At 41.3% G+C, this 27,916-nt stretch overlaps 1 protein-coding gene across 16 annotated transcripts in view; it reads right to left on the minus strand.

The window, feature by feature from the left end:
• bahcc1b (BAH domain and coiled-coil containing 1b) overlaps nt 1-27,916 on the minus strand; it is a 421,144-nt gene that overhangs the window by 339,772 nt on the left and 53,456 nt on the right. For all 16 annotated transcript variants that reach the window (XM_069930138.1, XM_069930136.1, XM_069930134.1 and 13 more), the window contains exon 3: nt 13,455-13,625. In XM_069930138.1, coding sequence (XP_069786239.1) covers nt 13,455-13,625 — 171 coding nt within the window. The remainder of the gene's footprint in view (nt 1-13,454; nt 13,626-27,916) is intronic.

A 27,916-nucleotide genomic window follows, 5' to 3' on the forward strand; every position in this document is an offset into this window, starting at 1 on the left:
ATTACTATTTAAAAATTCCACTCTTTGAAGCCTTTTCCATCAAGACACTTAAGCCAATCCAAGGAGAGGATTGTTTTAAAAAATTGAGCTGAGGAATGATGCATGCATAATGTTGAAACATTAAATGGACAGAAATACATACAAGCAAATGCCCACATGCAAATATATTGTGATTCATACATTCAGTAATGCCACATGCAATTATAGAGCATGTTTTTCCATTGACATTCTCCAGACAGAAGTCAATCCAATATCAGAATGAAATTTAGATATAGCCACGTCACCATATCCCTGGTGCTTCGCAGCCAATGAAGCACAGTTTTCCCCTCAGAAACAAACAAGCAAAAACACTCAACAGTGCCTTAATTATCTCCTTCAAAACACTGCTGGTCCAAAAATCTACTAGTGAATACGATAGAGGAGGTCATTTGAGGTAGAAAGTAACTTTAATTATGAAATACCCCTTGGGGTTCTGATATTTCTGGGAGGGTGTTGATTGTGAAGAGTAGATAATCAAATTGAGAAGTTGGGATTGGGTAGAAATACTCGAGTTTTGCTTTATCATTTCCTGTGGTGGTACACCACTGGCCTACTGCATGGGGCAACCTCTGTACCAGCAGGAGTCTACCGCCAGCCTACTGCAGGGGGCAACCTCTGTATCTGCAGGAGTGTAAGGGGACAGGACAACACCTGGCCTGCTGTCATACAGTCGGCCTGAATGGATCAAGCCCCACCCGGTGGGGTGTCAATCACCCTCCGGGATATAAGCCTGCGCCGGCCTCCCGAGGCCTCACTCAGAGTTGCTGCAGCCACAGCCAACCTGGCTCTGTGGAAGTCTTCATGGATTAAAGCCTGTTGTACAGTCTTTACCTCATGCGTATCTGATTCTGGCCAACAGCGCGCCACATTTCCCTTAGAATATTAAGGCAAAGTTCAGTACACAGACATTAAACTACAATACAGGGGAACTTTATCACAATCTATAACTAGAGTATCCACTATCTGTTAACAGACAAAATGATCTTTATTTAATATCTTTATTCAAAACTGTCTCCCCAGCTCTTGAAATGCTCTATAGTTACAAATGAGGAAAATAATGCATCAGAAGTTTCATTATTTGATTTGGTCATCCTTCACTTTGAGGTAAATTTGGAAGCATTAAGTTCAAAAGTCCAATCTCTTGCATCTTGAGTTCAAACCTCTACTATGATACCATGTATTTTTTTTAAATAGAAAGTTGGAAGAACTCAGCAGGTCGGGCAGCATCTGCAGAGGCAAGTGGTGCAAGTCAATGTTTTGGGTTGATATCTTGCATCAGAACTGAGTGGGAGGAAAGAAGCAGTAGAAGGGAGAGACGTGATGAGAGGGGAAAATCAGATTGGGGAGGGGGATAACAGGTAGGTGTAACCAGGTGGGAGTGTGGGTTGGGGGTGGGGGGCTAGAGGAGGAGACGCCTAATATTCTCAGCACTTTGAGATAGTGGGATAATTGGTAATCTCTAAAACAAACACTCACAGAAATAAACACAGCAACTGAAGTTTCCTCAATAAGACTATGGCTCATCAGTGATGCGAATACATATACCTGTACCCCATACGGGTCTGGCCTTATCTCAACCTGTCATGATATTTTGTTTAACAGAACTATATTGGCACAACACACACTGACAGGCAGCAACTACCCACAGATTCCACTCCCTTTTGGAGTGGGGGCAATGCTCTGGATCAGCATCAACAAAAATGGGCCGTCCTGCAGCCGATGTAGGCTCTGGTAATGGTGTGCGTAGATTGGCACAGCTGACTGTGAGCAGCAGAAATCTCATTGTTCAGCATTCCCCCACCTTTGAGCTTCTTGACATTCCCCAGTTTGACAACCTCACCTTTTTAAGAGATGCTCTCATTGCAGTTCAAATGCAACCTAATAATGAGCAGAAGGCACCATCATCTGAAGAAAACAAAGACCTCATATGCAAACTTTCATTTTGGTGATTTCAAACCTACGAACAAAAGTTTAATGCAAATGCCTTCATTTTTTTTAATTACTGCATTATTTTACCTTATTGTGTGAAGATTATCACAGCAGCAACATTTTACAAATCACCCTGTCACAACCACAGCAATTAATACAGACCTGTAGCAACATGAGAAGGCTTTGTGAAGCCAACATAGATCATGCACTTTGGATTTGCATACTATCAACCACCCCAAGAATCCACTCATGGTGTACATTGGGTAGGGTCTCTTTATTGCACTGCTAATCTGAAATTCCATCTGAAATCTCTTGTTAATGAACATTTTCATCTCTGCATTTGCTTTTGAGGAGAGCGGTAATGATTTATAAAATAGTCATTCAAGTGCAGGAGAGAGCCAAAAGAATGCACTGCTCCAAACGAATGTGATATTTTCCAGCAAACTTTATAAATCTAAAGATTTATGGCTTCACTTGTAAATCAGCCCAAGTACACAGAGATCACTCCTTGGCAGAGAATACACTTCTGACAAAACTTAAGCAGAGAACTCAAGCCTATTCTGAAAGATAACAGATTCATTTTCTTATACAAATCCTCAGCATTATTCAAGTCAGTGCAATACAACCATTTTACTGTTCCATACAATATCCAAGAGGAATATCATTACTACTTACGCTGTAATTATGCCATGTAACTTTCCACAGAATCTAGACTCATACAAGTAAATGAAGACTTTTTTCCTTGTAATACCAAATGCATCTTGAAGTTTAACATGTCAGAAGTGAATTTTCCAGAGGGAACCACCAAAGGTTTTCCCATCCTGGCACATTACAATGCTGATATTTGCAAAACACTTTAACAGCTGCCTGAAAACAGCTAGCAGTGAATTATGTTTGTTAGCAAACAATTAAAGTGCATTATCACACAGATAAGCTCGTTCTCCTTCTAAAGTGACAAGTAGACTTTTGAACAAAAGGGATTAGTCAAGTCCAAGATGTGACCTGCATCTTTCACTAGGAGACATGCTTCTTTAACTTCGTTCATGGTGCAGAACTCCAGAAAGTCAGTTGCCTTCACAGGAAATTAGACATTCTCATCAGTTTGACCAGAAATGTCACATGGTATACTGTGGCACTGGGGAAGGATAATGTTTTGTTATAGCTTCATCTGAATAGCCAGCAAAACAAAACATTACAAATACTCTGTGCGCACACACACACAAATGTACTAACATAGCCACGGGCATGCATACATGCACAGACACAAATAAACGTGCTTTCACACATGCAAATAGAGGCACATCTACATCTGTATGGGTACACACACACACACACACACACACACACACACACACACACACACACACACATTCAAGTACATTCAGGTTTATAAAAACACACAATGAAAATTCTGTAACTGGAATTTCAGTTTGAGCCATTTCTAAAATTTAAAGCGTCATCAGGAATCTAAAAAAGTCTTAAGACAAAGTTCAACAGAACAGAAAAATGTTGTGGCTGACCTCTAGCACAATGAGAACCACCAGATTACTTTGGTTTTGTATTTCAAAAATATTCCTTTTTAAAACATTTTTACTGATTTGCCAGAGAGAAATATTACATGTTATATATTGTCTACATATTCATTATTTCAAATATAGTGACTTCTTATTTCTTGTTTAGTCGGACTCAAAGAATTGTAAGCAATGTTTTTTAAGTACTGCCTGGAAACTACAAATGTTTGATTTTGAATTCCTCTCATTTCTATTTAAATAAAAAGATAAACATTGAGCCAGATCTAACTCTTAAACCACCGCCCGTCCGCCTTTTGAAGGTTAAGCATGTCTCTAACCCTTTGCTCTCCTGCTTCATATCTGGTTCTCACTGGTGAATTTAGCACACCCCCCAGACACTTGAATTGGATTGCTTACCTTCATAAAAAGCTCAGGGAATATTTTTTGCTTATTTTTCTTTTTTTTTCATTTTACATTCAGTGTATGATCAATTTGAAATAGTCTTTTTTTTTTTGTTTATTTACATACTTAGACATACAGCACGGCAACGGGCCCTTCCGGCCCATGAGGTCATGCCACCCAACTGGCCTAAAACCCCGGTACGTTTTGAAGGGTGGAAGGAAACTAGAGCATCTAGAGTAAACCCACACAGACATGGGGAGAATGTACAAACTCCTCACAGACAGCACGGGATTCGAATCCTGTTCCCGGTCGCTGGCGCTGTAACAGTTTTGCGCTAACCGCTACGCTAACTGTGTCGCCCTTTCGTTGCTTTTCAATGGCTATTGTGTTAAAAAGTCACTGTAAATGTGTGAAAAAGAAAAAGTGTGTATCATGGCTAATGTGATTTATGGTGTGAAAAATAAAAAATTAAAAAAAACATATGTAATGTTAAACTTTTTCTTATTAAAATAAATATTTAATAATAAAAAAAATGGCTATTGTGTTTATATATTCTCCAATCATTCTTATCTATTTAAACTGAATATTGGAGGCATTGAAAAACAACAAAAATACTTTTGATAGTGGTGTGTTCAAAGGCCACAGAGTAGAGTCCTCCTGGACAATGAATCCCATGGATGCTTCGGTAGGAATAAGTGGTAGTGGGATTAATATGGAACCAAGTGAGGACAATGGACCAGATTAAACATCAAAGAGCCTCATATGCTTGAAGTAATCGCTTAAGTGCATTAAGTACTTTGGTGATAATGCTGCCCACGGTTAGACGACTGGGAAGGGAAGATGGTACAATTCACATAAAATATGATGTCACCTTGTCACAAACCGACTCTGTTTACAAGAAATGTTAATCTGACTCACCTTATCTTTCTGGCTACAACAGTCGCTCCCTCAAAATATCAATACCAATATCTGCGCTCAGAAAGTACTCTTCTCAGTTTGGATATTACCATCTTCCCAAAAATGTAGAATTAAATGTTTAGGTAATGCATTGTTATTTTCATTGATATGTAACCCTTTAATATTCAATATCTGCCTACAGTTGTCACTTATTAAGTTTTAATTATGCTGAAGAGATAACAATGAAAATATCGTGGACAAGTGGTGATTGTGAAGGTCTCCTGTTTTTTGATTAGCAATATGTTGAAACCCAAACAATTGAAGCTTACATTTCATCCCTTCTTCTGATAAGAACCAGATTACAGAATCACTACAGCACAGAAGGAGGCCATTCCACCATGCTGGCTCCTCATACACCAATCAATTCAGTCCTACTTGTCTACTCTTTTCCCTTTGCCTTGCCACTTAATTTCCCAAGAGCCTATCCAATTCCATTTTGAAAGTCCAAGTTAACTCTGTTAGGCAGCAAGTATCAAATAATCACGGCTCTCTGCATTAAAACCACTGTATGTATACATCATACCTCCTCCCGGCTCCATTAGTACTCTGACTGGAAGGATAGGTCAGAAATATCCAGTGTTATGCAGCTGATGTTCAGCCACTGTATTAGCCCTGCTGATGTGAACTCTCACTTTATCTCCTGTGTCCCACTGATGGACAACAGAGAGTCAGAGGTTCAAGGGATTAGCACCAGGCAAGCTTCATCTCATCCCTCTATACGTCATTGCACAGAGTCAAGCAAACGACTACCCATAAAAAGACATCCAAGATCTAAGCAACACATCATAGAGTCATCACATGGTTGTGAATGGTCCAGCAACAAAGTCAATTATATTTAAGGAAAACTTCAACCTGAGGAATTCCAGGAACAGATTCATTGCAAGTGACCCCAATTCCCCAAGGATATTTTTTTTCCATGGCTTTGTAGGCCTGGAGAATGGTACAAGTTTTGGGCCCTTCTGTGAAGTTTTTTCTAATCTCTCACCTCTCATCTGTTCATAATCCTGAGTTCCCTCCCAATGATCCCTATTTACATCTTCTATACTCCACTGATCAATCACTTTCTATTCATCTAACAATTGTCAACCTTCAGTTACCAGTCTCTCCAGTCATCTACCCCGTCCAACCCGTCTTTCTCTCTGAGACCAATGATTTGTCCCTCCTCCCCTGCGTCACCAGCCATCTACTTAATATCAGTATCCATCATTCATTTGTCGGGCGAAGTTCGGGCTGCTGCCTGGCAAGCCTTGGCATGAACTACACTATAAGACCACAAAAGGTAGGGACAGGAGAAGGCCATTTAGCCCCTTGAACCTGCTCCATCATTCACAAGAATCATGGCTGATTCAACATTTCCCATCCATTTCCGTGCCCTTTCCCCATAACCAAACAGATTTGAGATCAATCAAACTCAGGCTGAAAAATATCCCTCTCACCACCCCATTGGCTCTTTATGGCATGGAGTTCCAAAGATTCACAACCCGTTGAGAGAATAAATTCTTCCGTCTATCTTCTGCACCTGAATTCTCCCATGAGATTGAAGAACCTCTCACCAGTTACCCTACCTTCTCCCAAGAATCTTCTGATTCAATAAGATCACCTTGCACTCTTCTAAACTCCAATGAATCGAATCACAACCTGTTTAACTTCTCCTAGCAAAAACAAAACAAAAAACCACCTCCAATGAAGTAATATCTTTTTTTTTCTTTGGCTTGGCTTCACGAACGAAGATTTATGGAGGGGGTAAATGTCCATGTCAGCTGCAGGCTCGTTTGTGGCTGACAAGTCCGATGCGGGACAGGCAGACACGGTTGCAGCGGTTGCAGGGGAAAATTAGTGGGTTGGGGTTGGGTGTTGGGTTTTTCCTCCTTTGTCTTTTGTCAGTGAGGTGGGCTCTGCGGTCTTCTTCAAAGGAGATTGCTGCCCGCCAAACTGTGAGGCGCCAAGATGCACGGTTAAATAAGGGGATGAAAACTGTTCACAACTCCAATTATCTAAAATCAGATTCCCTGAAATTTTCATTTATCCAAACCATTTTCAGAGCCAAAATAACCTCACTGCTCGAAAAAAAATCACTCAACATGAAGCAAGAACGACAATTGTCCTTATTTCAGGTAACACCCCCCCCCTCCCCTCCCCTCCCCTCTCTCTCTCTCTCCATTTCTTTTTTACCTACCCTCATTGACTTTTCTCCAACTCTCCCTCTCAAACTGCACGCCACTGTCTCCCAGCCATAAGCGGTCGAAAGAAACCCTTGGCCTGGAGTCATCAAGGAGAACAGGAGCAGGAGCAGGACCTTGGGCTCCCGGGCAGGAGCGGGGACTTCAGACTCCACGGCATTCCCTTCCCTCCTTCCCTGACTCCGAACCCTCCCGTCGGCCTACTCCCCGGTGTGCATGTGCGGTTGGCCTAGGTGAGGATTCGGAATCGAGACTCAGGCCAAAGGATCAGTGGCAGTGGTGGGTTCGTGTTGGGGATCAGCGGCAGCATTGTGGCCAGCAATTTTTTTTTGTGAGAATTAAACATTATTTTAATGCTTAGAAAGCATTCCCTTGTTTGTTTTTGTTTAAACATTGATACAAGTGATTTGTTGTTGCGACTGGGCTGTTTTTTAAAATTGCCCAGTTTTCAGAAAAAATCATTTATCTGACATAGGCGCGGTCCCAACCATTTTGGATAATCAGAATTGATCTGTAGTTAGTGTGATCACAGTACTGCCTTGTGGAGTTACAGTAGGCCTCCCTACTTTTATGCTGCAACCTTCATGTATTGGGCGGCACATTTAGCACAGTGGTCAGTGCCATGCTGTTATAGCACCAGCGGCCCACATTCGAATCCAGTGCTGCCTGAAAGGAATTTGTACATTCTCGCTGTATCTTCGTGGATTTCCTCCCAACTTTCAAAACGTTCAAGGGTTGTAGGTTAATTGGGCGCCACGGGCTCGTGGGCCGAAAGGGTCTGTTACTATGCTGTATGTCTAAAAAAATAAAAGAGACAACATTCCATGAACCTTTAACCTCCTGCATTTGCATGTTACATTTCTGGGTTTCATGCAAAGGACCCCAAATCCATTAGTTCAGTGGCTTTCTGTAGTTTTTCTTTCTTTAAATAGTTCTGTTCCTTTGTTCTGCCTTCCAAGATGAACAATTTCACATTTACCAACATCACACTCTTGTTAACTGTAGAGTCACTCGTATTCTCATTAATATTTTTCTCTGTAAATTTTCATCACTGTCTGGTATGGAGAGGCCAACACTCAGGACAAGAAAAAACTCCAGAGGTTTTTCACAGCCTGTGACATCACGGGCACCAGTCCTCACTCTATCAGGACATCTACAAGAGGCGGTGTCTTAAGAAAGCAGCCTCTATCCTCAAGGACCCCCATCACCCAGGCCATGCCCTCTTCACTCTTCTACCATCATGAGAAAGGAGCCTGGAGACAAGCACTCAGCGGCACAAGGAGGGCTTCTTTCCAGTGGCCCATACGCTGACTGGGCTCCCCCTGACCTTGCCCCCCTGCCTCACCCTTCGTTGAATAGAATAAAGTGACGTTCAGTTATGTTAAATAAATTATATTAGGGGTCTCCAAAGTGGTCAATATTCAAGGGGGTCGAAAAATACCAGGAGGTCGAAAAAGGGTTGATAAGTGCCGAGGATCAATTGAACATTTGGGGTCGAAAGAATTGTAGAGCCCGACATCTCCACTCCTGCCGGCCCCCCCCTCCTCTTTTCTGGGCCCCTAGGCTTAAGCCTACTCAGCCTAATGGTTAATCCGCCCCTTCTTTCCTTCCACCATCAGATTCCTGAATGAACAATGAAGCACAAACACTGCCTTACTTTAACTTTTTCGAAAATTTATTTTGTAAGGTGATTTATATAAATGCTGCAAAACAACAAATCACATGATGTGCTCATAACAATAAATTCTGATATCTGCCATTTCCTTATTCAACATGACTATTTCCTCAGACATTCTGGAAGGATTCACTTGCAAATGCGCTCTCCTGTTTTCTATACTTCAAGCTCGAATTGTCTGTTTCATATTCTTGGCCAGTTTGCTCTCATTGTTTATTTTCTCTTTCTTTACTATCAAAATCAGCTGGACATCCAAATCTCTAGTCACTGGAATCTCTGGCCAGCTTCCAGCACCCTCCCTAGCTTCCTGTCAATATCAAATCAACATGCAGAACCAATTTCATCTCGTCCTAGGTAAAGTACAGTTCAAAATATGACATCAGATTTTCTACAGATATAATTTTCACATGCTGTTGATTCTCAGTGTATCCCCAAGGGGCATCTGGCCAACATATGTGTTGCTGGAAATATCTGATAAGTTTCAGCTAATATATTTGATTCATCCTGATGACAATATCTCTCCACCACAATAGCCATGGGCGTGTGAAAGGGAGGATAGCTCTATGGTTGGAGGAGTAGCAAGGGAATAAAAAAGCACGAGTTGGAGTAAATTAATGGTTTTCAGACAGATAGATAGAATCTAGGGATCTGAACTAAAAGTGTCTTGTTTTCCATTCATATAAATCATAGTGAATGGAGCTCAAGAAGAGTCATCTTGAAGGTTCTTGGCAACACCAGCTCAGAGAACATGACAAACTGTTGGAACATGGAAGAGGCAGGAGGATTTATGAGTATTTGTGGTAGGATACGGTTCCATGCAAAGAAATGTGAAGCACCATAAGGCCTTTTGCAGAGCAGAGGAAAGGAAGCCCTGTTAACACTAGAGACAAACAGGCCCTAAGAGATTAGAAAATCTGACACAAAATGTCTCAATAGAACTCTGAAGAAGTTTCATATGAAATGTTGAAGTTGGGTGCTTTGTGGGAAATTTGGAGAATAAAAATCATGGGAAAAGAACATCAAAGATTAATTATATTATGAAACAAGAGATTAGTTAAGGAAAACTAACCAATCTCACTGGAATTGATTGGGTTGCTTTAAGGTCAAAGAGAAGTTATCAGATTTATGAGCTTTTCAATGAAAAAAGAATCAGATTCAAAATTTTTAGAGGACATCATGAAATCTTGTTTCCATTGGTTAGTGACTGGCTGACAAACTCAGAGATTGGCCAAACTGGCCTCTTTCCAAGTTGAATTTCTAGGTAATTCTGCCATTGGCAGTGGAGGTAAAGAAGAGAAATTTAAAGGCAAAGTTTATAGACCCAGAAATGCATTGAAACCAAGGTAGAATATTTTGCCAATTCAAAGAATAAACGGAATAAAGATTCAAAAAGTAGAATGGCCACAGGTCAGGGCAGAGAAATGGAATTAATAGCACTGAATTTATAAGCCCAGATATCTTGGTCTGGAATGCAAGGAGAGGACTTGGGCTGGAAGCAGTTTGCCAAAAGTCAACACAATCCAGTACTAATTTTTGGTGTGGGGGGAGGGGGGGCGCGGGGAGGGACGTTCGGTTTCACAATACATTGGACCAGGGACCTGATGGAGAGAGATCTGATGTGTTAAAATAAATAAGGAAGTTCAAAAAAGGTACTTGAGTCAGGAAAATGGAACTGTGTCAGGAGACACAGAATTTATAAACAAAAAGGAAAATATGAAAATAAATAGGATAATTGTACAAAAATAAATGATGATTTCTAGAAAGTCAATCAATAAATAAATATGATTTACCCAAATGTCTGAAATGTCCATAATAAGTGGGATGAATTCAAGACAGGTACAATGTAATCATCACTTTGGAGGCAAGTGAGGTGACCAAGGCTGGCAGCTGAATATTCAAAGAAAATTGATATTAAAAAAGTTGAGAAGTTGGTATTCAGGATTGAAATGAGGAGATGGTACTTCACCCAGAGTGGTGAACCTGTGAAAAAAATGCCTTCCACAGAAGGCCAATTCACTGAATATATTTAAAGAAGGAGTTTGATTTATAGAGAGAAAAGATATCAAGGGGTACAGGAAGAGAAAGGGTCTGCCATGATTGTATTGAATGTTGGAGAAAGTTCCAACGACTGAACGACCTCTCCACCAAACTGTTGTTTCTATTTAATATGCTCAACATCTTAGCATATGCTTTATACTCTGACGTGTGCACCATTGAGCCGTTACTATATTGCACATGTAATACATGCAACCGGAGACAAATTTTTATTCCATTTTTAAAATCATGAACTCAGTCACTGAAGATTAGCTTCATAATGTTTTCATTGCTGGTAACATGAGCCTATTTATGAATTATGAAAAGAATGGTTAACAATGAATTTACATGCATTACATATCATTGTGGATCTGCCTCAGCTAATTACACTGTACAAAGTCATTGGGAAGTATTTAAATACAGTGCAACAACGAAATGAACGTGATACACTCTAGTATTGTAAGCCAGTTTATCAAGTGATTGTATCTACAGTTAAAATAACTGAACAACCAATATATTTACAACATACCATATCTGTCGGTTTATTGGACAACTCTGTACAGAATAATGATTTTCAAACTGCCCCCCTAAACTCACATTCCACCTTAAGGAGTCCCTATGCCACAAGTGCTCTGTGATTAGTAAGGGATTGCTTAAGGTGGGATGTGGGTGGTAAGAAAAAGGTTTGAAAACCACTGTGTTAATCGTACCTAACTGACTCGTTATGTGCACGGTTTCATAACTCCAAAGGAAATGGGCCATTGACAATTTTTCTCAAGCAAAATATTCCAGTAATAATTGGGTCTAGAACAGTGATTCTCAACCTTCCCTTCCCACTCACATCCCACCTTAAGCAATCCCTTGCTAATCACAGAGCACATATGGCATAGGGAATACTTAAGGTTGAATGTGAATTGGTGGGGGGGGGGGGCAGTTTGAAAACCACTGGTATAAAAAGACCTCCAGATTTTCCACATAAAATGCAAGTTTTGAGCTATATACTTTATCTAGGATGACCCCAAGTCTGGAACTTACCAGTGACCAGTGGAGTGATGCTGTCACAATATTTTAATTCCAAATGACGCTGTAAAGGTTTTAATTTTGTTATCATATTTTAGCATAAACCACTGTTGGCTCTTGTAACAGGCTGTTTAAAGCCTGTACAAAGCCAACAGCAGTCGGACTGAGACTTCATTGGACACACGCAGGTTTTCCCCGTTGAACTAGCAATACCCCTCAATCCGCACATTCTTTTCACTGTTGCCATTTGCATGGAGGTGAGCCGGGTTGTCATCGTGAAGAAAGTGCTCCGAGGGCTTGATTGGGACACTTGTAATCGGGTTGTCAGCAGGAAGAAGGTGGTAGAGTATGCACAAGGCCTGACTGGGACACTTGCATGCAGGTGAGTCAGGTTGTCAGCGCGAGGAAGGTGCATCGAGGGCCTGACCAGGACACTCGATGGGAGCCAGTGGGATGGGGATAGGATAGGGAGGGGGAGGGGGAAAGATGGCAGTGGAGTTGACACTTCACTGTCAAGGTTTAGATTTTAGATTTGGGCGATCGGGACGAGGGTTTGAATCCTGCACTGTCTGTAAGGAGCTTGTACTTTCTCCCCGTGTTTGCGTGGGTTTCCCCGGGGGCTTTGGTTTCCTCCCACCATCAAAGTGTACCGGGGGTGTAGGTTAATTGGGTGGCAAGTGCTCATGGGCCAAAATGACCTGTTGCCTTGCTGTATGTATGTATGTCTAAATTTAAATTTATAATTAAAATTTTTAAATTTAAATATAAGACGACCAGATGTTGAGGCAACATTTCTAAGTTTCGAGGATCATCCTATACACTGGCATGCACAGTATAGTTACTGTTAATGGATAAGACATACGTTCTCACAAATGATTTAAAAATCACTAAATCGAGGCACGAAAAATGGTTTGGAAATTATGCAGTCTGCTTTTGAAGATCGATTGCAACGACGCAATTTCTAGGCTGGTGTTCTTTCAGAAAAGTAAATAAATATCAGATTTTTTTTAAAAATCAGACCTCTGACTGCAAGAAATGCTGTGTTTAATATTAGCAGGATGGGGGGAGGGCATATTTTTCAGGCAAATTCATTGCCAGAGACGGCCAAGTCATTGGGTATATTAAAGCGGAAGTTGATAGATTATTAATTAGTAAGGGTCAACTGTGACAGGCGGAAGGCAGAAGAATGGGGCTGAGAGGAAAAATACATGGTTTGAATGGTGGGGAAGAGTCAATGGGCCAAATGGCGTAATTGTGTTCCTATGTTTTATGGTCTGATGATTACCATTAATTTATAATATCATTTAATCACTTTAAACAGTTATAATCAAGTTTACAAATCCAACAGGAGTTTGCTGGTATGAAATACTTTGCTTCCTTGTACACAGCTATCCATGACATTACAAAGTTTCAGTGAAAAACGCAATGGATACAAGGAACATAGTTCAAAGGACTCTACACCACAGTCATGCTAAGAATAAATCTTTCAAGTGCTCTGTTTCCAGCCTTTGTTGTGAATGTGTGTGGGGAATCCCACAGGGAGTAATATTATTAGGCGCAGGGCCACCAGCTGTCTTACCGCCCAGACTTTGACACAGTGATGCACTGTACAGGCCTCCAGCTGAAAGTGGGAAGCTTTCCTTAATTTCAGATTTTGCAATGAGATTTGCCGAGCCTCTCGGGATGCTCCACCACCATGTGTCTTACCTTCGTGGGAGTGGGAAAACCAGATCTGTGACGTGGCTGTGTGAGGACTTCGGAAGGCAGGCTCTGAGGGAGAGGATGTGGGTCCCGCTGGATGAGCAGGTGATGACCCCAAACTGCTGGCGAGGAAACTTCCCATGAATGTGGCTGATGAGTTTCCCATCAGTGCGTTGCCTGGTGCATCCAAAGAAAAGAGAAATAGCAACAAGGTTAGTTCTTTGGTTTATCACGCACTCTCCTTTCCAACAGGGGCGGCACGGTTGGCGTGGCCATTAGTGCAACACCTTTACAGCGCTAGCGAATGGGACCAGACCCGGGTTCGAATCCCACACTGTCTGTAAGGAGTTTGTATGTTCTTCCCGTGTCTGCGTGGCTTTTCTTTGGGGGCTCTGGTTTCCTCCCACCAGTGAAAACAAACTGGGAGTGTCGGTTAATGGGAGTGTCGGTTAATGGGGTGTAAATTGTGCGGCATGGACTTGTGCAGTATGTCTAAAAAAAACTTTCTAGCATGAACAATCTTAATCTTTATGCTGCCAATCCCCAATGAGATGGTCGCAAGGTTGGCTTGAGACAATACGCTCAGGAACAGTAAGACAGGATAGAAAATTGATAGCTGCAGATGCTGGGATTCTGAAATTAAAACAGAAAATTCACCAAAAAAACTCTTCAGGTTATGCAGCATCGACAGACAGACAAACCTTTCAGATCAATTACTTTTCCATGAAAGTCTGATCTTGAGTCATTCACATGAAATGTTAACTCAGTTTCTCTCACCTCATTTGCAGTCCTGATTGGCTGCATATTTCCCACATTCTCTGTCTTTATCCAGGGCCACATGAGTTGTGGCCGGTTATAGCTCATAACCACCACATTAAGTTAGATAATCACCATACTTTTTACATTCATTAAACTACAAATACAAGTTCTCCTTCATTATTTGGCCCCAGTCCACAGGTGTATTTCAAATGACAAAATCCTGGTACGCGAGCCAATTCTAAACGGTGCCAATTGAAGTAAATGTAGACACATTCAATCCAGATCTCTGTGTGGTCAAGATTACAAAACCACCCACAACCTGGCACGAATCTGCATTCTATTTTGGAGCAACTAAAAAAAAAATGACAAGAGATTTGATTTGATTTCAAGTTTATTGTCAGAGAACACACATGACATCACATACCACCCTGAGATTCTTTTTCCTGCAGGCAGCCTTTTCATTTGTGATTTGGGTTGCGGCAAGATGAGACATAGCTTTTTTTTTAATGTTTCTAAGCCGATTTTGAACATAGAGAAAGTAAAACACTACAGTCCTCAAACACTGTGGTTGAAGTCAAAACACGATGCTGGAGAAACTCAGCTGGTGCAACAGTGTACTTTATGTAGCAAAGATAAATATATTTAACCAATGTTTTGGGTTTGAGCTTCATTAAGGTATGGACAGGAACCATGCACAAGCTCATACAGGAATCAAGTTAAAAAGATTAAAGATCTTTTTAAAAGATAGTACCACTTGCACATGGGTTAAATACAATTCCAGACTCAACTTGGGCCCTCTCCAAACCACAAACCATGATCCAGTCCGGACAACAATCAGGTGATGATTGCTGGGTGTTTCCTCTCAACCATTTTTGACACAGGTCATTGACCCAGTGTCAGGACTGGGAATGGAGACGTCCTGAACCTATTGTTATCCATCTTTTGAACTTACTATATTTTTCAATTTAATGTGTATGATTTGTGGGGTTTTTTTTCCATGAGGTACCTGTTCTGTTACAGCAAGCAATTTTGGTGCATACCTACACAATGCAATGTATATTGTTATTAATAGACTACAATGCCTGGTTGATGATAGCCTTGCCAGGGAAGCAGCAGTCTTGCATTCACCCAGTCAAGCCTGGTAAGAATAATTTACATCTCAAAAACGTCAATCAGAAAAGAGCAGCAGCCAAAGAGCTTCCAAGGCACTTGATAGCCAGTGAATGCATTTAAAAAGAGGTGCTTAGTTTGTTTAGGGTGATAAGTCTGTCATTTAAATGTAGTCTCCCTAACAGCTGTGACAGAAGACCAATTCTGTGGTAGTGGAATAAATTTCATTTTACAGACCAGGAAAGGGCTCCTGCTCTTCCATTGCCAATGAAGCTTTTTATTCAGTTTAACTTCGCATCTGAAAGATACCTCTTGGACACAGCACTTAATTGTCAACTCAAATTATGGCTAAATTGAAACTCGGATCCATAATCCCACGCACACAGAGATTATAATCGTGTCCATGAGTCAACGATTTTCCTTGTTCCTGACCAACATTCTTCTCTCAACTAGCACCACTAAAAACAAGTTTTTTTTTAGTGTAAACAATGAATACTTGTCCTGCGTGTGTATTATTTGTCTGCATGCGTGTCCGGTTGTGTGTCTGCATGTCTTGCACGGAGGACCGGAGAATGCTGTTTCGGCGGGTTGTACTTGTGCAATCAGATGACAGTAAACTTGACTTGACAAGTCTACTGGCACTTTAAGCCATTGGGACAAATTTGTTGTCATGTTTGCTGTGTAATAAAGCAAAGTTATTGGTTGCAACACACTTTGGATGATCATCAAACTCTGGCAGAGGAGACATAAAGTTATGTTCTTCGATACATTTTTCTCCCCAAAGGGAGCAAAAAGAACGACAGAAAAAGAAAGCAAAAATATAACTGCTTGAAATAAAGGTCATATTACAAGGCACTGTGGCAGCAGACACCATACGGTTAATGGATAAAATGAAGTGTAGCTGGTATCATATGTCCTACTTTTGCTGGCAATGCTTCAGCATGGATACACAAGGGAAGAATGTGTTTTGCCAGATTCAGACGCCCATTCTTCATGTGGCCTCAAGCTAAACTTGTACTCTAAAATGAATCAGCCAGTTTTTACAACCATGCAATATTTTAAGAATGTTCGTGGGAAGCTTGCTTTTGGGCCCCCAGATGAACCTCTTTGTATGTTGGATTTGTCAGACAGTATCTTCTCTATCCAAAGAGGCTGAGTAGGCACTAATGCACCAAATGCTTTGATTGAAAAATTTAAGCAATTATCATTTCACTGCAGGACTTCAAGTGATTATAAATGAAGGAGAGGGTCAGCGGGTACAAGGCATGAAGGAATTCAGCTCTGCTACTTCTTACAGTTTTCCACAGAATGGGCACACGGGCGCTTTGCTGTCCGCTGGCACAGTATTGGCACACGTCAGTTCACTGTCTGTGGGTGAGAGCAAGCCGCAGAAATAAGATGGTGAAGTGGAGCCAAGCCAGGATGCGTGACATCACTATGAGCTTCTCAAATGAACAAACCACAGACAAATGGCTGCTTCATTGAATTAAACGATGAATCGCAGAATGGTCACAGCATGGAAGGCATCTCCACCCATCCAGCTGGTCCCGCTATCCAACACATACTACATTTTCCATTTCATTTGTCTCTCTGTATCTACTTGAAGTCTACATACTGTCCTCCTGAAGTTTTCTGCCATCTACCAAATTGGAAATTGTGCCCAGTTTACTCATATATGTATTAAGAGTACTCGTGGCCCTAGTACAGATCCCTGGGGTACTCCGCTCTATAGTTCCCTCTGGGAACAGCCTTTCACTATGACTACATTTCCTGTTACATGATTACATTTCTTTCCATACTACTACAACCCAATTTATTCCATAGCTCGTATCTCACTCGGGCTGCTTACAACCCAATGTTACAATTTTTTAATTTTCCAATTTCGGGTAACCCACAATGCACTTATTCACCAGTCCGCCCAGTCATCTTCGCCTTTTGTTCACCATTCATATAGCTTCTCACACCTGGCTCCACCTGCATTCATCTCCTTCGCATCTATCTTCCACATGCCCCTATCACACCTATCTCCTTCAAACCACTGTATAATGACTAGCTTTCCTCTTCTCTCTCAGTCCTGATGCAGGGTCTCATCCCAAAATGTCAACTAATGCCCTGCTTGACCTGGTGATTTCTCCCAGTGTTCGGATTTTCGTTCATTTATTTTGCAATATTCAATCATTGAATTGCTGTATATATACACACACATATATAATAGTTGATACCATGTTAAAGTCAACCCCCCCTCTAACTTTGGCCCAGCCACCTGCCCTCCAGAGCTCTCGACCCCGCGAACTCTCACCAAGGCCCTGACCGCCCACCCACCCGAGCTCCCAATGCCCTGGCTACAGACTCTCGCCTTGGCCCTGGCCACCCGCCCATCTGAACTCCAGGCGCCTTGAAAGAAGCAGGCACTTACCACAGTCAAAATAGTATGTGTAATAGATAACCCCCTAAATTTTACCCTAAAAGTTGCTTCACAAAATTTGGCTATTACACTTGTATATATGGTAAATATCTTTTGCATGTCCATATATACCACACAGGCCACAGTTCCCTCATCAACTTTGCTGTCTGCTACTCCATTAAGTGCTCCACTAGATTAGTTGGACATAGCAAATCAATAGTGTTCTCTAATTAATCACACTATTCACGTCATTGCTAATTCTGTTCTTGATAAATTGTAAAACTTTCCCTACCACCAATTTGCCTTGACCATACTGATTGGTCAATAATTACTGGATTTATACCAATATTGTTTTTAAATAAAGGTATAGTAGTTAAAGTCTTTCCTATCTTTCTTTGGCTGCAATGACAGAAATGCTTTCGTATCCAAACTACACGAGTAAAATCAACACTGACAGGATTCTGATTCCTGACTTCTATCTGTTGCCCATAATCCTCCTCATGGTTGAATAACCAGCCAGTATTCATAGCCTAAGCTTGCATATAAAGACAGATTGGAAGCCAGATAATGGTTGCCACATTCTGAATTGGGCAGGGAGCTGCATAAATCCCAACACATACACTCTCCCAATTCTCTTATCCCTCGGCATTTAACTAGGAGCTGGCCTAAGGAACCCTTCTTAAGAAAAAAGCTCCTCGCCTGATATTTATTAATAAGAAATATTGCCCGTTATTGTTGACTGACTGATCCAGACATGCTGGCACATTGAAGGGTGGATTACGGCGACAGTAAGTTTCTTCGTTGCAAAATTGAACAGCAAGAAACCCCATGGAAAGTTTTCCTTACAAAGTTTTCCTAACATCAATCTTCCCACAAAATAGTGAAACTATCATTAATAAATTCATTAAGATCCTTCCTAGCTTTACAACGAATGATTTTTATGATGATATGGAAAGATCTGTGTCTTGGGGTCTCAATGACTTGAACATAGATACCAATAGGAGCATGGTAGATGGAAGAATTAGGTTACAAGGAGCTATTTAATAGACTACAGGTGTTCTTTTTAATGCATTTTGTTGTAAGCAAGTGTGAACTCATCCACTGTAAACCAAAAAAAAATGGAACAGGAACTTTTTCCTCTATTTACAAGATGTTTCCATTGCTGACAAGCCAGTCTTTATTGCCTGTCATTAAATGCCCATAGATGGTGGCACTGACTTGCCTTCATGAGTCACTGAGTAAAATATTCTTCCAGCAGTGGACCTCCAAGCGGTCTTAGAACCACATACACAGATCAATACAAATTCACCGAATGACTCAGCTAATATAATCAATTTCTTTTCTTTGGCTTGGCTTCGCGGACGAAGATTTATGGAGGGGGTAAATGTCCACGTGGCTAAAGATACATGTATATCTAGAGGACTGGAATATCAGGGTGTTTATGTTGTGCCACAGTTATAAAAATGCTCCGGTTACCCCCAAATGAGTGGAATTCTGAATACAATATCTCAGGATGATTTGGAGTGTATATGTCAAAGACAGATGGATTTCAAGGATTAAATTGAAGAGGATATCAAACACTAAGATCATCCATATTCTCAAATTCAGAATGAATGGGGGTGATTTGATCTAAATATGTGATATTCATGGGGATTGGTAGGGCGAACAGATATAAACTTTTCTTCTCTTTGGACGAAGAGACATGATGGAAAAAATCAGCACAAGGAATTGAGGAGTGAAGTTAGGGAGCACCTTTATATCTAAATAATCGTAGAAATTTGGAAATCTCTTCTGCAATCAACAATTCATGCTGCATTAATCATTTATGTCAAGCCTGAGACTGATAGCTGTTTTATTAATGAAAGGTAATAAGGCTGAAAAGGGATGGCATGGTGACAGATTTCACGCATTGGGAGAACTACTTTAAGGTCTTAAATGGCCTTTTCCTCTCTTTATATTTGTATACGGTATGCTCCTCGTGCTCTTGTAAGGGAGGGTCCCACTCATCAGCTTCAATAAGGGGTGCATCTGTGAAGTGTCAATGCATGACCAGAAGGGAATTTTAAAGGGCCAGTTGCAGTAAACCAAACCTGAAATGAGTTGAGCTGAATATCTTGGAGCGGAACTGAACCGGCTTTAATGCCATTCTGAGTTTGCAGTTCAATTTGACACTTGTCCCTGACACTGTCACAACAAAGTGTAAAGTGACACCTTGAGGTTTCCTGCTGTTGGCAATTCTGTTATTTCCGAATACTTGACAACAGGAGTCACGTTATCTCTTTCAAGACTAAAATTGACACCGTGCTTATCATTAACTTGGTCACTGAAAGCTTGCATTTTATTTTTAAATGAAGTCCTTTCCTTTGCTGAACAAGGTTCCACGGCTGCTATCCGTGTCCATTCTTATATGTGCGCTTGGAAGAAGAGATTTCTGGCAGATTGGAAGCCAGATAATGGTTGCCACATTCTGAATTGGGCAGGGAGCTGCAAAAATCCCAACACATACACTCTCCCAATTCGCTTATCCCTCGGCATTTAACTAGGAGCTGGCCTAAGGAATTCCACTGCTCACTCCTATTCTTACCCAACTTTTACCAAAGACCAGGACTCACTGTGATTGGTCAGGTTCAAGCAACTATTGACTTTTTATTAGAGGAAGTTAACGTTAATCACCTACCTCATCCCCACCACTCTGCTCCCTCCACACCCACCACCACTCTTAGCTGAATCACTGATTCCATGTGTGGATGACTCAGTCCTAGGACTTTCTGGGAGACGTACTATGGCATGTTATCCAAGAACTGCACTTCTGATCAAAAAGCGTCAAAGCATATTAAACGCGACAACATTCACTGTAATATACAGTAAATAATTAAGATCTCATTTCTCTTAATCCCTTTCTGTTAGGAATCTCTCTCTGCAATTTTCATTGTACTGTTTTGTGACCATCATCCTTGCGAACTTGTGTGAAAGTTCAGATTCATTCAACCTGTCTCCTTGTTCTTGTGACACAGGTTTTGCTTAGCAATATTCTTTTGCCCAATCTATTCATGACCTTCACTGCCTCTCTTTTCTTTCAAATTTCCTTCGAGCTAAAGGTTACAGGGCTTATAACTGTCGCCTGCCTCCACGTCCATGGAAGTATTAATCCTTTTAATTGCCTCAGCGTTTCTGCTGTCTCAATCTCCCTCATCTCACCATCTTGGGCTTCTGTTCCAATACATTGTAGCTTACCTTGCAGATTGATTGGTAGATGCTATATCAAATGGCTTACTGTTAGATGTTTTGATGTAGGAAGCTCAAGATGATGATTCAATTAGCAATATTAGCAATTACTTACTTTAAATTTTAAAATTTAAATTTAGACATACAACATGGTTTGTATTTCCAAATTACATACAAATGTAATGCCTGTATGTAATTACAGACATATGTCTATGCATGTCTATATGTATATAGACTATATTTCACCCAACTGACCTCCAACCCTGGTACGTTTTGATTGGTGGGAGGAAACCCTCGCAGACACGGGGAGAACGTACAAACTCCTTACAGACAGCCGGATTCGAACCCCAGTTGCTGCGCTGTAACAGCGTTGCGCTAATTGCTAATGCTAACCGTGTGATATTGCATTTGAGCCCATAAAAATTTTCTGAAGTTCTTTATAGACAAAGAGGAAAATAAAATCAAGGAAAAGATCTTTAAAGATGAAGACTAGTGAAATTAGATGCAGGTGGTGTGAAGAAGGGGCAGCCCCATCAGTCATATCCTGAGTCTAATTTCTATGGAAAATAGGGAGTGAAATGGTTGTGTTTATTATGTGTGTAAATAAAAACTACATTTCCCCGCGTGCAATGCACGAGATTGGCTGGAAACCGGAAGTGACACGTAGCAGGGGTTGTCATTGGAAGTTGGCTGAAGCTGCTCAAGGAAAATAAAGTCGGTTAAGTGTTAAACCCATGTAAAGTTGTTCTTCTTGGAAGAACAAGCATAGCTTGGTATCAGAGGTGTCTGAGAGAGTAAGTGAAGACAACAGTTCGTAAGCATGGATAAGTTGATTCCTCCCAAACCAATGCAGTTTTCCGGAAATCTAGCTGATAATTGAAAATGCTTCAAACAGCGATTCAATGTTTATTTAGTAGCTGGTGGAATGGGAAACACCAATGGAAAACGGAGAGAGTCTATATTTCGGCAAGTAATGGGTGAAGACGTCTTGGACATCTAGAACAGTTTTCAAATTGATGAGACAGCCTTCACGGTGGCACTCTGATGACAAAGTTTGAGAACTATTTGGTTTCAAGTAAAAACGTCACAATTGAGAGATTCAAGTTTTTCTCCTGTGTCTAGAAACAAGGTATGAGCTTTGACCAATTCTTAGCCGAGCTTCACACACTGTGTAAGTCCTGTGAATTTGGAGATCTGAAAAATTCACTCATTAAAGGCAGAATAGTTTGCAGAATCCCAGATAATGGATGTAGAGACAGGCTGTTGCGTGAAAAAGATCGGACTAGGGAAAAGGCTGTGAATATGTGTAGGGCAGCAGAAACCACAAAAGCACAAGCTAAGGAGCTGCATATTAATAAGGTAACAGGATAGACACAACAGTGCATGCGATGAAAACAATACAAGCAGAGCACCAGGAGTTTCCCAAAGCATCAACAAAGCAAAGTGGTAAGCTCAAATAACAAATGCAGCAGGTGCGGAGGTAGATATATCCCAAGGATGGGTCCTGCCTATGAAAAGTCCTGCTATAAATGTGGGAAGAAGGATCATTTTGTAAAGTGCTGCCAAGCAAGGGGGATACCAAAAGAAAGTGGACAAAGAAATGGAGGAATTCTTCGTAGATCCACTACAGGCTGATTCTGTAAAACAGAATGGATCGTTCCAGTGACGGTGAATGAGACAGTAATTCCATTTAAGCTCAACACCAGAGCACAAGTGAATCTGTTATCTATGGATGATTACAAGACCCTCACCATAAAATGCAAGATTTAACCTGTGAAATTAAAAGTGACAGGTTGCACTGGAGAGAACGTTCCAGTAAAAGGGGGCTGTATGGTGACTTTCAAGCACAAAGGGCGGCACCTAAAGTCGCGGCGACTGATTGCAGAAAGGAGAGTACAGCCAACATTAGGTCTGTGTACATGTGAAGCGCTCAACTTGGTGAAAAGAGTTTTCTTAATGGCTTCACAGACCGAAGATAAGCACACAACACTCATGGAGGAAAAGACAACTGCACTGGAGAAGCGATACATTAATGTACGAAGAGAATCAACCTCATTACATGACATGAATGACAAACTGGAAAATTAGTTGGCAAATAAGAATGCCTTCTTACGCCAGCTAGAAGACAAAAATAGATAGTTACTGGAAAGTCTGGAACTTGTTGAACAGAAACTGCAGCAAACAATGAAGCAAGCAGAAACGTTACCGGAAGTAGAAGCTGAACTTGCCCACTGAATTGCAGCTCTGACAAAGGCTGAAGTGCCGCCTGGCAGCAGAGAACAACGATTAAGCAATTTAGAGACTCAGCTGGACTCTAATGAGCAACTGCAGCTGCATCCAAAAGAAAGAATGGCTGCAGTAGAGGATAAGAATATATCGATACAAGAACTCTTAAGAAAACAACTTGAAGAATCTCTTCATGATAAGGAATTGGAAAATGCAAACCATCTTCTTTCAACTACAAAGCTTAAAGGAGCCGCCAGAAGAGGAAGAGGAACGGGTAGCTACGTCTCCCACTGCAGCAGCTGTGGCCAAGTTTGCGAAGCCTGGAATGAAGCTCACAGAGTTGTATAATAAGGCCCAAGATCAAATGCTTTTGGAAAAACAGGAAAATAAGAGAGTGAGTAAAGACTTGGATGAAATTGTGAAAGAAGTGGAGATGAAAGCTCCATTTCTGAAGCGCCAGCATGAAGAATTTGAACGTGTACAAAAATCTGTGACAAACCTCTGAGATAAATTAGAAGATGCCATGAAGGAAATTCACCGTTTAGAAAAATGCACTGATGAGTCAAATAAGCATGTTTCATTGCTCAACAGGGAGGATCAGAGATACAAAATGCAAGGATCTAACCTTTCACAGTGAAAGATAGTGGTGCTGACAGAGCCACTGTAGCGGCAGAACTGCCGCTGGTACGGACCTGCAGGGAGCGAGGACCAGAGGTACAGCACTCCCGCGGGGTCCAATCGCCTGGTCAACTGCCGTCAGCTCTGCACAGGCTTTGAGCGGCATGTTAAAGAAGCCGACAGTAGTTCTATTTCAAATCCCGTGTCCATGGCAGAAGATGGCGGCAGGTATGATCAGGAGCAGGCCTTGAGGGGTTGCGGTCTGCAGGGGACTGGAGGACTGGCACAGAGCACCGAAAAACATGGAAGCCATCCCCTCCCCGTCTGAGAAAGAGAAGCAGAGGGTACTGCTGGAGACTGGCTCAAAACTGGCTGAAGGGGTGCCAGGTATTGGAATCAGGATGCGAGGGGTTGACGAAGGCGCTGAAGGGTTTCTGACTGTGTCCGAGGTTCAGATCTGGAGCTCGGGTTGCTAATGGTTTGAACTCGACTCTGTGTGGCTGCGAAGGCTGCGGAAACGCTAGAGGCGAATCTACGGACACTCGGTGACTCTGGGGGTTCTCTCTTTTACTTCTCTCTCTCTGACTGTAAGAGGCGCTTCAGGCAAATCTGTCTGCCTTACAGCAGGCAAAGCAATTTCAGGTAATATGGCCCTGTTTTATTACATGACAATAAATTGAATCTTGAATCTTGAGAATAGGGTGCTTTTGATGGAACTAGAAGATGTGAAAGGAATTTTTTTTTAACGTGAAGATGAAGTTGGTTCTGCTGACATAAACAGTTCCTCTGAAGTGTTTTCTCAGCATCTGGTGACCTGTCGTAATGTTGAAGAACTGCAACAGCAATATCAACAGCTACTGTTCGTGAACTTGCTGGTAAACCTCTTCACAGTTTTCTGAACTTCAGCTGAATCTTGCGGATGCCCTGAATGAAGTTGAACGACTTCGCGAAGCCAGAAGTCATCAGACACAACTGGTGGAAAGAGACTGACCATGGAATACAGATACTTTTGTTACGTAGACATAATATTGTGTTTGTGCTTTTTTAAAAAAAAAAAGGTATTCCCAGCATTCGGCAGAAGCCAAAAATGACATGTGACAGGGGTGGTCGTTGGAAGTCGGTTGAAGCAGCTCAAGGACAATAAAGTCAGTTAAGTGTTAAAAGCATTTCTGCTTGAAATATCCTCCATTGTGCCATCATATTCAAACATCAGTTCGGTGATACCTTACAAAAGATGACATTTTTGAAATATAATTCTCCCAAAGACAGCCTTTCAGAAACTGACTGATAATTACTGAAGTTCCAATGTTTACTCCCTTAATCCATCTGAACATGACATTTATAGATACTTGGAAATGTTGCTCCCCTCAGGTTGTGCGCGTTTTGGTGCCAAATGAAATTATGGTTTATTTATTGAAATAAGTCACTTGATTCTTTGGTAATTTGTCTGGAGCAGTTCAATTAAAAGTACAAGAAACTATGCAAATGTTTATCTTAACACTTCATTTGCCTGATATGCTCACTGTCCGTGAAAGTCAATTATTTGTAGATTGCTGTAAACATATATGTGTGATGGTAATTGCATTACCCATGGTCAACTGCTATTAAATCAAAATCTTATTGAGTTATATTAAAATACATATTGTATAAAATGTAATTTGATATTTTTTAAAATGTCAATGAATTAATCAATTCAACAAAAAGGAACTATAATGGAAGATTTGCCAATATCACTAAATGCCCATGTTCATCTCTCAACAACTGTTTTCATTTACAGTAACCTGCAGGCCACAGTAAAACAACATGAGCTTTGAGTCTGCAGAAATAGGTTTGTCATCAATTTGTTTTTAATCCTTCCCTAGTCTTAATTATGCCTGATTTTTGAGGAATTCTTCATCACTGCTACAAATGTGTGGGCTTTTTTAAAATCTGCAATGTGTGATTGGTGAGCAATGTATTGAAATCATCTATAATGAAGATATCCGAGACCGTGACTCTCGGCTGCTGCCGTGCTGCTCAACCTTTGAACTGTGCTGGTAAAGCTGTGCACTGCACTGTACAGTTGGAAAATAATGAAAGGGCTTAATGCTGAACAGAAAAATGGTAAACATGATTGGCATATCATTGTGAGTGACGATCCTGCCGTGTGTCGGTAAAGGTCAATGGTTTTTACTATTTTGCTATTTAATACAAAATGCTTTTTAGTTCTATTGAACGTATGCCAGTTCTGGCTGCGGATGTTTTGGTTAGACAAGCTCCTAATTAATTTAGTTAAATGAAAAGAGTACCAGCAAAGGCATTAAAGTCTTCCAAATAGTGCAGTGATCTCCAAACATAAAGAAAACCTGTTTAAGGGGCATTCAAGTTATTTCTATTTATGGTCCTCTTTACTCTCTGCCTATTTGTGTGGTTTTTTTTCCACCCCCAAGTCAATTTTACTTTTCACACAAAACTCACAAAATCCTGAAATGCGGCAGAAAGGAATAAGCTTGAGGAACTCTGGACATCCCATAGTCGATGTGAAACACCGAAGTCTGCAGACACTACGACTGTAGTGAGCACACACAAAATGCTGGAGAAGCTCAGCCAGTCTCGCGACGTCCATAGCAGGCAACGATATATTCCCGACATTTCGGGCCTGAGCCTTTCTTCAAGGAAGAACCAAAAGAAACAGGAAGGCGACTGAATAAAGAGATTTAAGGCTGGCGGGGGTGTGGGAGAGGAGGAGTCCAGACCAACAAAAAAGGATTAATTGGATATGATTCAAGGAGAACTGAGAATGGATTTTGGCTCTGTGAAAAGAGACCGAGGGAAAGTGGAACAATAATCGTTAATCACCATCAAAGAGAGGTTGATGCTTTAAATTTGGTGCATCCAGTTATTTGCAAACAAATGACATTTGTCTCATTTTACAACTGAAGACCTGATGGAATTGTTTTAAAAAAAGGTAAATATGAAGGTTATGGCTGACTTCAGTTCTCTGTTGAGTTTGCCACTATGAATTATGACTCAGTGAAAGGAAAGCCAATCACCAAAGGGTGGAAAACAACTTTCTTTGTATTTCAAATCATGTAAAGCAATCCCTGATTCTCCGATGCACATGCATTTTAATTTGAAACATTAGTGGCATTTGAACAGTTCTAACTGTCCAAGTTGTTGCATAAACTCGTTCCTCTGGATCAGCAAATTATCAGTCAACCAGACTTACAACTCGTCCAGCAGCAGATCAAGTTATTAGACTCAATCCAATTGTTACAACAGATGGTGTCAGACACATAACAGCAGATATCAGCCACATCCCATGAGACTACCAAGGCCTGGAAATTTGATCTCCACACTGTTTTCTTCAGTGCTTTTCTTGGAGGAGAACCTGATTTTGATGGTTCACAGATCAAATCACACCGTTCTGAAAGTACGACTGGGTACCTCCTGTTGCAAGTTGCAACATGGATTAATTGTTTTCCGCGCAAAATGCACATGTATTGCTCTTTTATCGCCAAGAGAAGTTACTTCATGTATTTAGAAAGCACACCTGTCTTCAGGCACTCTCAGCCCAACCAGGCTTTAAGGACTCCTTAAGTAAATCCCAGCTGGTGCCGAGAGCCTGACTCAGGCTGTTTGAATTGGTTCACTCAGCTGCTCTCTTGTGGGCATTCCACGACCTCCTGCACTGTCATACCAGAGCCAAAGCTCTCGACTCTCACGTCGGCATCTACCTCCTTTCTGCCCACTATTCGCCCAAACTCACTCCACACCAACATCCCAGCCATCGATCACGGGTATCAGACACCCCCGCCACCCCCCCATGAGACGAGAAATACCTCAAAATTGGATCATTCATTGACATCCAACCCATGGTTCCTCTTCCGCCCCAAGACCCTCTCAACTCACCCGTCTCTCTTCCCACCCACCCACCCCCCCCCCAACCAGACTCCTTCCCCTCGCAAATAGTGGAACTGTTCAGGTTCCTTGCCGTTCGGTGTAGGCGATCATGTCATGGTCTCTGACCGAATTGTAGCTGTTGTCTCCCCTGTTTCTAACCATGATGTTAATCCATCCATCATTTTCATTCTCTGTCGGCCTCTACTTCTTTTTCCTTCCAGCTATAATTAAATGTTCTCATGTA

Source organism: Narcine bancroftii, chromosome 3, assembly GCF_036971445.1.
Source record: "Narcine bancroftii isolate sNarBan1 chromosome 3, sNarBan1.hap1, whole genome shotgun sequence".
Taxonomy (NCBI): Eukaryota; Metazoa; Chordata; class Chondrichthyes; order Torpediniformes; family Narcinidae; genus Narcine; species Narcine bancroftii.